The sequence below is a fragment of the Ctenocephalides felis genome, unplaced genomic scaffold, assembly GCF_003426905.1.
Source record: "Ctenocephalides felis isolate EL2017-DRISC unplaced genomic scaffold, ASM342690v1 CF-g0.4_SCAFFOLD_03571, whole genome shotgun sequence".
Taxonomy (NCBI): domain Eukaryota; kingdom Metazoa; phylum Arthropoda; class Insecta; order Siphonaptera; family Pulicidae; genus Ctenocephalides; species Ctenocephalides felis.
The window spans coordinates 8,893,354-8,903,576 of NW_020539725.1; the positions used below are offsets into that span (position 1 = coordinate 8,893,354).

The 10,223-nt window shown below is 30.7% G+C and overlaps 1 protein-coding gene across 1 annotated transcript; it reads left to right on the forward strand.

The window, feature by feature from the left end:
• Positions 1-410: 410 nt before the first annotated feature.
• Positions 411-7,387, forward strand: LOC113385559 (paired box protein Pax-1-like). Its single transcript, XM_026623411.1, has 3 exons — positions 411-483; positions 5,470-5,846; positions 6,917-7,387. The coding sequence occupies exons 1-3, from the start codon at positions 411-413 to the stop codon at positions 7,385-7,387; spliced, it is 921 nt and encodes a 306-aa protein (XP_026479196.1).
• The last annotated feature ends 2,836 nt before the right edge of the window (positions 7,388-10,223 follow it).

Consider the following 10,223-nt stretch of genomic DNA (forward strand, 5'->3'; position numbering starts at 1 on the left):
TTAAAATAGATTAGAACTTAAATCAGAATTACAACTCGGAAAATCTTTTTCCAAAAGCAATTATTTTGTTAAAACAAGCAGAAAGTTTTAAGGTAATATATAATAAGGTAAATAAATGAGTTCGAACATTCTCTAATAATACATAAATATTATGAATATGCAATAAAAATTACAGATACTCATCATAGGGTACAGAATGCTATGTGTTCTAGTAAAAAAATCATGTAAAATAAATTAAATTAAATTTAACATTAATCTAGTATTATTCATTATGTATTATGCAATTGTGATGTATTACAATAATTCGTTATCGGAAGCGTTGAACTAGAAACTAGAAAAATAAACATGAATGAATTGGTCACGGATTGAACGCATAGTAATCGGGCGCGGTGACCTCTCTCCAGATAATGATGGAATTTAATCTCGTATCAGATAAAGAGGAGGATCTTTTAGGCACAACAAAGGACAGATTAATAATTCTTGGTACATTTAGTAACTGATATATTTCCAATAATTGTCTTGTATTTCATCAAATTCCTTGAAATATTTTGGCGGTCGGCAGGAGCGATATTGAAGGACCTTTGTACAGTTTGCCCTTTTTACAGAACCGGAAAATATACTGAAGAGATATTAATTATGGGTTATCTTCTTGATATGTAAAAACAAACACTTTTTAAGATTTATAGATTTTATTTTAAATTATAACTTACATTATTGGGTGTTGATATTTTTAATCTGTACTTGTTGGCGGTTCAATCATAACTAACTCCCGCTCACTAATAATCAGTTTTTACCTGATTCGACCCTTATTGTCGGATAAGGGTCGATTTATAAAAGTTTTATATAAATGGTACCAACATACGAGATTTAATTACAAACATATTTTAATGAACATGTGTTAAACATGAAATATTATAATAAATACATAATAGTTCTTAACAATACGTACGGTAAAACTCTATTAAAAAAGCGCCTTAAGCAATAAATTCTAATAATTGGGTGAAAGAAGATGAAACATAGGTATTACATGGCATTATGTATAATATTCTTATTTTGGTATATTTGGTATAATTCAACTTGGCCGTATGTGTAGCAACATAATTGCTAATTTAACTTTTCTGACCTTTTACATTTGGCACAATCCAGGACAGCTTGTCACTATTCATTTGCTTTGCAAAATTTCATTGCAATTTTTGGCACATTTTGCCCCGTATCTGCAAAACAGCTAGACCTGCTTTTGCCAAAAAATCAGTAAGTCCATCAAGAATCGAATGTTTTTTGAATTATTCAAATTATATTAATCTGTGTTCTCGAAATCGTCGACGAAAAATTGTATCCGCCCACAAAACACACACATACATCAATTTTTTCTACGTTATGCCCAAATGTTCAGAAGATTTTGAAATGTAAAGATATGCAAAAACTTTTATTTTCTATTTTTTACTATAACTTATCATCATCGTGGATATCGTTCAAATCCATATTTTTAACTTCCCGTAGGACAAGTTATAGTAATCGCAAAAAAATCGAAAATGAAAATTTTTATATATCTTTACGTTTCAAAGGTTTCTGAATATTTTGGAATACCTTAGAAAAAATGGATTTATGTGCGTGTGTGTGTGTATGTGTGGGTGCGTGTGTGTATGTGTGTTGGGATACAAATTTTCGTCGACGATTTCGGGAACACGTATGAAGCGATTTGAATACTTCAAAAAACATTCGATTCGTATTGATAAGGAGACGTGCTGTTTAGTTTTTGGCGAAGGCAGGTCTAGCCGTTCCGAAGATATTGGCCCAAAAGTGCCGATAACTCAGTTTTTAAGAGAACGGAGCGTCCGATTTGAATAATTCAAAAAACATTTTACTTGTATTAACAAGATGAAGCACTGATCAAATTTTCATGAAGGAAGGTCTACCGGTTTCGGAGATCTGGTAAAAAAAGTAAAAAAAAATGCCATCTGACGGTCAAAAATGATCATTAGACATATGCCCATCAAATTATCAGATAATTTATAGAGATTTTAACAATAAGTATAAATTTTGTTTACATTCCTGTGGGTTCCGTACTAATGCTTATTCGTTAGACGACGGCACGGCGCTTACCCGCTTCGATATTTCGTTTCTATGCAGTTAAAGAAGTTCAGAATTTCCAAAATATTTCAAAATACACTTTTCTTCAAAAAGTCTTTTTTTCAAAAAAAAGTAAATTTTTGTCAAAAATTTATAGTTGCTCAAAAATCTAATTTTTCAGAGTAATTTTTTTTCAAAAATCTTAATCTTTAAAAAAAAAATTGGTACGGGAAGTTCCAGCAATTTGCCTTAAGGCACGATGTCATGCGCCCTACTAGTTATGTGCTATATAATTCCTCAGTGATTTGATGGTGTCAATTTTCAATCCACGGAGATTTGGCAGTTGCAATTTTTAAAAACAATCTATCCATTTGAAGCGCTAAAATCAAAGATCTGTAAGACTATAATAATGTATACGCCCAATCCCGAATTAGCAGAGCACTTATGTGCATTTTTCTAAGTTCGCGGTTGATGAAGCCTAAAATTTATTCCAATTTATCAAACTTTTCTACGTTTTACTTTTAAATCTACATACTTCAAATTTACTATACCTCTGAATTTTTATAATTTTGTCTCTATTTTTCATAATGTGTAAATGAAAATCACCGGCTAACTGATTTGTTGTTTGAAATTTTTTATCCAAAAGTTTCAATATCTAAATTTTTTACTTTGATTTATTGTATGCTTTTCAAAATTTTAAGTTTGAAATATAAAGCATTATGTTCTTTGAATTCTTTGTATTATCATTACCATAATATTATTATAAAATTACCGAATCACGGTCCTGTGTAAGTTTTTGTCCCAAGAATTCTAACCGAAGCGAGTCGTTAGGATTGAATCATTTTTTTTTTTTGAAGACAAGAGATCGCTTGTTCCAAATGAGTGACTACAAACGATAACCTTTGAAACTGAACTCTACAATATCAGATAGACTCAAATAATTAATGCTGATACATATGTATTAATACTCATACAAAAGTAAATGTTATAAATTTAAAATTATGAATTAACTCATCAGACACATATTTTTTTGTCAACTGTTGTGTTTATATTTTTTCTGTACAACATTTATTTGATAATATTATGGATTTGTGCAAAGAAATAATAGACTAGTACTGACAATGCATTTAACATTACGTATAATTTTATTATAAAACTAGCTGTAAGTGGAATTCTGTCTTAAAGCAATTAAGGCATCGTGCCTTAAGGGAAATTGCTGGAAGTTCCCGTACCAAAAATTATTATTTTTTTAAAAACGATTAACATTTTTGAAAAAATTTGCTTTGAAAAAATAAGATTTTTGAGAAACTATAAATTGGACAAAAAATTACTTTTTTTGAAAAAAAAATATAAAAAAAAAAAAAAAATTTTTTTTTTTTTTATTTAAAAAATTTTTTTTCTTTATTTTGACATATTGTGGAAGATCTGAACTTTTTTTTCAAAGCAATCGTACTGCTTTAACTGCATAGGGACAAAATATAAAGCGCGTAAGCGCCGCGTCACTGTCTAACGCATAAGCATTGGTACGGAACCCATAGGAATGTTAACAAAATGTATACTTATTGTTAAAATCTCTATAAAATATCTGATAATTTGATGTGCATATGTCTAATGATCATTTTTGATCGCCAAATGGCTCATTTTTTTACTTTTTCTTCCATATCTCCGAAACCGCTAGACCTACCTTCATGAAAATTTTATCGATTCTTCATCTTGTCAATACAAGTGAAACGTTTTTTGAATTATTCAAATCGGACGCTCCGTTCTCTTAAAAACTGAGTTACCGTTTTCGGCACTTTTTGCCCCGTATCTTTGGAACGGCTAGACCTGCCTTTGCCAAAAACTAATCAGCACGTCTCCTTATCAATACGAATCGAATGTTTTTTGAATTATTCATATCGGTTGATCCGTGTTCCCGAAATCGTCGACGAAAATTTGTATCCGCACATACATACACACACACACACACACATACATCCATTTTTTCTAAGGTATGCCAAAATGTTCAGAAACCTCTGAAACGTAAAGATATATAAAAATTTTCATTTTTGATTTTTTTGCGATTACTATAACTTGCCCTACGGGAAGTTAATAAACGAATCTGACTTAAATTATTGTCAAAACTATTTAAGGTAAAAAAAAGTCTTAACAAAAATTATATTTTGTGCTTTAGGTTACCAATCAGAATTATGTATTTAATATAGAAACGTTAGATTTTTTTCCTGGAATTAATTACAAAGAACAGCGTGGCCGATCTTAACCAAAAACTAATCAGCACCATTACCAAAAAATATCTTTCAACACTTATATTTTTTTTGCTAAAGATACGGCTTAGGCGATTGTCGCAAAAATTTGATTGCACATGCAAGTCATTATCGAGGTAAATAGAATGAATTTAAAATATTTGAAATCGGCGCAGATCTTATTTAAGAAAACGTCTCAACACATACATACTTTTTTCAAAGTTGATCTCAAACGCTTTAGAATGACTTGAAACGTTGAGAAAACATGAAATTTAATTATGAATCTAGACAGTATTAGAATATATATAATAAATTTATGATTATGAATAAGAAAAGTGAAATGCCTACATTTTTATTGCCAAAAAGCAGCTGTGATGTGCCAGATATTAAAATAATATAAAATACAGTATATGTATGGCAGATTGAATGATACACGTATGAAAAGGATATGACAAATTAATTCACTTAAAATATGAAATTAAGTATTAATCAGGGCCGGACCTACCTTTAAAGCGATGCATGCGTAAAATACGAGCGCAATCCTCAGGGGGCGCCAACACAAGATTCGGATATTAAATTTTCAATATAGTTTTTTTTTTCAATATATAATTTCTTTGCATCTTTTACTAATCTTTCCACAATATTTTTAAAATTCGTAAAAAATTTCACTTTATAACAACAAATGGGAAAGTAAAGATGAATACATACAATTCGGCCCTCATGATATCGATCAAGAGAAGTTTAAGATGCAATTTTGGATATCTTAAATAATAAAAAATTAAATTAATTTAAACCAACATGAAGTACCAGTGTTATGTTATGCTTATGGTTATTATACCGTTTAAAAGATTTCAATTTCCAATATAGTGTGGGCATTGAGATTCATCATTTTATTTAAAGCCGTCCTACATTTAACATCGCCCATATTATAAATGTATATGCATTTTGACGTGAAGAGTCATTTAAAAAACAATAATTATTATTTTTAGGTAAACGGTAAATATTAGTATATTATATTAAAAAATTAAAATTATAAATTATAATTTTGTAAAGCTCTGTTTATAAAATATTTCATTTATATCTAAAACCGTGTCGATAACGCGTTATGAATTTTTATAACTTTCCAAGTATGTGATTGTTTTTCATTTTTCCCCAGATATAGTATCGCAACCTCACGGCCACCAGCAGTTGCACCAGCAGCAGCAACAACAACAGCAGCAGCAGTATGGTGAAGTCAACCAATTGGGCGGCGTATTTGTAAACGGCCGACCTTTGCCGAACGGCGTTCGGATGCGAATCGTTGAATTGGCCCAACTTGGCATCAGGCCCTGTGACATTTCGAGGCAACTAAGAGTGAGCCATGGCTGCGTCAGTAAGATATTGGCCAGGTATCACGAGACGGGAAGCATCCTCCCGGGGGCCATAGGCGGTTCCAAGCCCAGGGTTACAACGCCTAAGGTTGTGGCATATATTAAACAGTTGAAATTAAAAGATCCAGGAATTTTTGCTTGGGAAATTAGAGATAAGTTGATGGTGAGATATGAATTATTACTAATAACATGAAATTTTACCAAATCTTAGATAGATATAATATAAAGTATTGAGTGCTATTGATTTAACACTTACGAGACGGCACCGATTTCAAAACAATCTACTGTACTGGTTGTAAACTTGATTTCATTGTGTATGTTGTGGTCATTGAAGGATATACATTTATAATATTAATTTATTTTTTATCATTTTATAAAGAATGTTGACATTCAAAACAATTTCCAAAATGCATAGCTGGTTGATTTTCACATGTTCTACAATAAAATGTTGTTTGCCGCCTTCCACCTAATGCTTTTCTGTCAGAACAGACAATACAATCCTTTCTTCTTTCTCTCGCATTTAGAATATGCCACTGATTAGTCAGTATATTTATTCATTTTTTTGTTGCCATAATGGTTTGTTTTTTCTATTATATTGTCTAATAATTTATTTGTAAAATATAAAGTAAAATAATCTATTGGATGTCTTATATTGCTTTGTATTTGTAGTCGGGGTGTTTGTTGATGTATGTCAAACTCGATTATTGAAGGAAAATCGGCACATTCGCTAATGTCTTTCCGCTCTTCATTTAATTTGTCGAACTTCTTCTTTTTGTTGGTTGGATAATATCATCATCACATTCATCACTAGCTTCGGTGCAAATAGCAATTTCGTAAAATTTGTCTGTATGGATGTCTATTTCAAACTCATCTTCACTACTGCTTAATTCACAAAATTTACCAATCTATATTTAAAATATTTAAAAGCGCTCGGTCGTTTTAAATATTAAAAAAAAGACTATATAGCAAAGAAAAAGGCTAAAAATACTAATGAAAAAAACTTAAAATTATTTTCAAAATACAACACTGTTTATCTCTGCTATATGCAATTTATTCAACTTTTTGACGCAAACTGAGTCATTGTTTATAAAATAGCCTGTGCCTCACAGAGAATGTTTTTCCACTCAGTTGGACAGCCGTTCCCAAAGAGTTAAATGTAAGAGGATTTCATTTGTGATATTTCCTTAATGCTATAATAAATAAACCTTAATAAATTTAATTCCTTTAATATAGGTCGACGGTGTCTGTGACAAATACAATGTGCCTTCCGTGAGTTCAATATCTCGCATATTGCGAAACAAAATTGGCCCGAGCCCTACCAGTGGACAAAGTTCGAATCCCCATGCAGCCCATCTATACACATCACTGTATCCAGGTTATGCTTACCACCATCACCATCACCAACCTCACAGTCACCACAAACCTGGTCTAAACCAGACGCCCAGTCAACCAGGAACAACCCCTAATCCATTAGCCGCATGTTGGCCGTCAGGTCATTCCGTGCAGGATATTTTGGCCAACGTGCATCAGCAGGCGATGGCAGCAGGGTTCAGACCAGGGCAGAACGGGCAGGTGGGTTTTGCAGAGACCCAAACCGCACCCACCAGTCCCGGGCAGTACAATTATTATATGTATCTGCAGACAGCGAGTGGTTTCCAGCATCATCATCATAATTCTCTATACGGAAAAGAGGAAATTATGTGAGTGAATATCTTTTTAGTTTGGTGAATATTTTGTTTGAAACCTTCATTCAAACAAATGATGAATATCAGTTGAATTTAGTAGTGTGTGAAATAACCTCAAAACTATATAAAATAGTAAAGACAGTTTTAAGAATTTTATACACAACAATGATAAAATCTTTATTTCGCGCATTGAAAAGATAGACAAGTCAAATATGTGCCTAGATGAAGTTCTGTTTTGGTTGTGAAAAAGGTAGTTTTGTAACTTTTTTACACTTTTAAAGTGTGACTTGTCCTGCAAACAATCATTAAACTTGGTTCAGTTTTAGTTGATTCAATGCAAATTATATCGGGTTTTACTAAAAAATTGGGAAGTTTTAATAATGTAATATTTCAAACTTGATTTCAATATGGCATTCGCTAAGGCCGACACTCGTGATTCTTATTTTTGCCCTTACAACTATTGATTTAGTGTGTCAATGTTACAGTTATTTATTTGTTTTATAAATTTAACTGCTCTAAATATGGCTTAAATGAAAGTGTAATATTTTGAATAGATTAGTAACTTTTAAAAACCAATATTAGCATAATTATTTTTTATGCACTTTGGTGATTGCTGAATATTAATTTATAATTTTGAGCGTTGGTGAGTCATTTGATATCTTTATTATACCTATCAAAAACTATCATAAATTTTTATCATTTTATGTATAATATATATAGTTACCTTACATTTCATAACCAAAATTATTTTAAACTCTTAATTTCAATCATTTTCTCACAGTAGTGCAAATTGTGAAATAATGCATCTATATCAACAATGGTTTTATCACAATTTCCATTTTCCAACCAATGTAATTTTAGTTTATCTTTGAAATGTGATGTATATCTAGATTGTAAGATATGACTTGCTACAAAGACTAAAAACTTGTACAATACTAATTATTGTAATAGGAGTCGAAAAATGAAATAATTGTCCATTCTGATGTAAGTAAATTTAGTTTATTCTAATTTTATTATTTATGTAATTAAAATTAATGTGATGTTATCAATAACTAGTGTCTTAATTCAGTGCCTTAAGTGAATTATATAAATGATTGCACGTAATAATAACTTATGTATGAAATACGATATAATTTAAAATCTCATGAAAGTAATACAATAATGAATTCAAAACGTGTATTTATGAATCGATTTAATTAGTATTAAAATCTGTATTATTATTTGAATGACTTAAAATATAATTTATATGTTTATTTAAAACTTTGTTTTTTATGAACATCGATCAATTTTGATAATCAAGAGAACAGTTTATCAGGGCATACTAAATGCTTTTGAATAATTAAAAGATGTGGCAATGTTTTGCAAAACCATATGCGACGCATGTACGACGTGCCCTTTTTTACGACTATATACTAGACATCCATAAACTGAGCAAAAAATACCGCAGAAGTTTTTTAGAAACCACCATGAAAATTATTCTAAGAATTATGACCAGAATTTTCAAAACATCATCACTTTCAACGTCGAGTTGTGGAGTGCGGCACATCTTTAGAGGTAAGAGTTAGCAGTAGAACGCTTGTGAGAGTGTGTGCCATGTGGGTGTTTTTGCTAACCAAAATTCAATATTTTATTGTAGAAGCTAAATACTATTTAATAAATAAAACAACACTGATATATTATTTCAAATTAACATATATTTAATAAACACTAATTAACACCAGGCAGCAATCGCGATGATGGTATTCCTTCAACATACAACGCCATTACACATATTAACAAAACAATAATCAACTAACTTCATATCTAACTTCACAGCCAACTTCATATTCACAGAGATTAGTCATACGGTGCTGTCTCAAAGCTCCCTGTCTAATTGATTAACTAATGTTTCCTTTACATTTGAATCTATAATAAATTAATATTAAATATTAAAATCGAAAAATTTCTGCTCCGTATACGTATTTGAAGTGTAAATTGCACATATTTACTTTAGAAAAATACAATCACTATTATGCATGATTTAATATGGTAACATTTCTGCAATTCACAAGGTAAGTATTCTGCATAACTAACATATCAATTTAAATCACTTCTTATCATGATTTTGCGATTCTTTTGATTGATATGGTGTATTTTATTAACTTCCCAAGGGAGAAGTCGCTATTTTCATGTTTTCTAGACGTTTCATGTCATTCTGAATCGAATGATTCAAAACATGAGAAAAGTATGTGTATGCAAGCCCGAAGGAGAAGTTGCTATTTTTATGTTTCCTCGATGTTTCGAGTCATTCTGAATCGAATGAGACCAAATTTAGACAAAATATACGTGTGTGTATTGCTGAGCCTTTTGTTGACGTTTTCCTAAAAACTGAACCGATTTCAACATTTTAAAAACCATTAGATGGTTAGTTTTTTTATACGGTCGGGCGAGCCGTTTCTTTAGAATTGTTACAAAGTGCAACATTTTTCGTTTAGGTTTAGCCTAAAATCCTAAATCGATTTTAAAAATTTAAAAACTATTCGCAGAATATCATTTGGAAATCATGCTGATTGGTTTTGGATGAAGATCCACCAGGCCGTTTATTTGTAATTGATCGTTTTAAAAAAAAATCGGGGATTTTAATGAATCTTTGTAAGGCGATAAAGAACCTGGTGTTGATGAATATACTAAAATATTGTAGTCATACGAAAAGTGGTTTAATTATAAAAATATATTGAAATTTGAATTTGTAATTCAGCGCTTTCAATAAATACTCCGTGTATGTATTAAATATTATGAATCACTACAGCAGCTCGGCATACTCATAAATTAATATATTGATTTCTTAGTGATTAAGTCGATTATTGGCACAAAAC

What these genes read in the sequence shown, in the direction of transcription:
- LOC113385559 (XM_026623411.1), top strand. Translation starts at nt 411, where the DNA reads ATGGAATTTAATCTCGTATCAGATAAAGAGGAGGATCTTTTAGGCACA. An exon ending in GGACAGATTAATAATTCTTG is followed by an intron (nt 484 to 5,469) that starts GTACATTTAGTA and finishes ATTTTTCCCCAG; the next exon opens with ATATAGTATCGCAACCTCAC. An exon ending in AAATTAGAGATAAGTTGATG is followed by an intron (nt 5,847 to 6,916) that starts GTGAGATATGAA and finishes CCTTTAATATAG; the next exon opens with GTCGACGGTGTCTGTGACAA.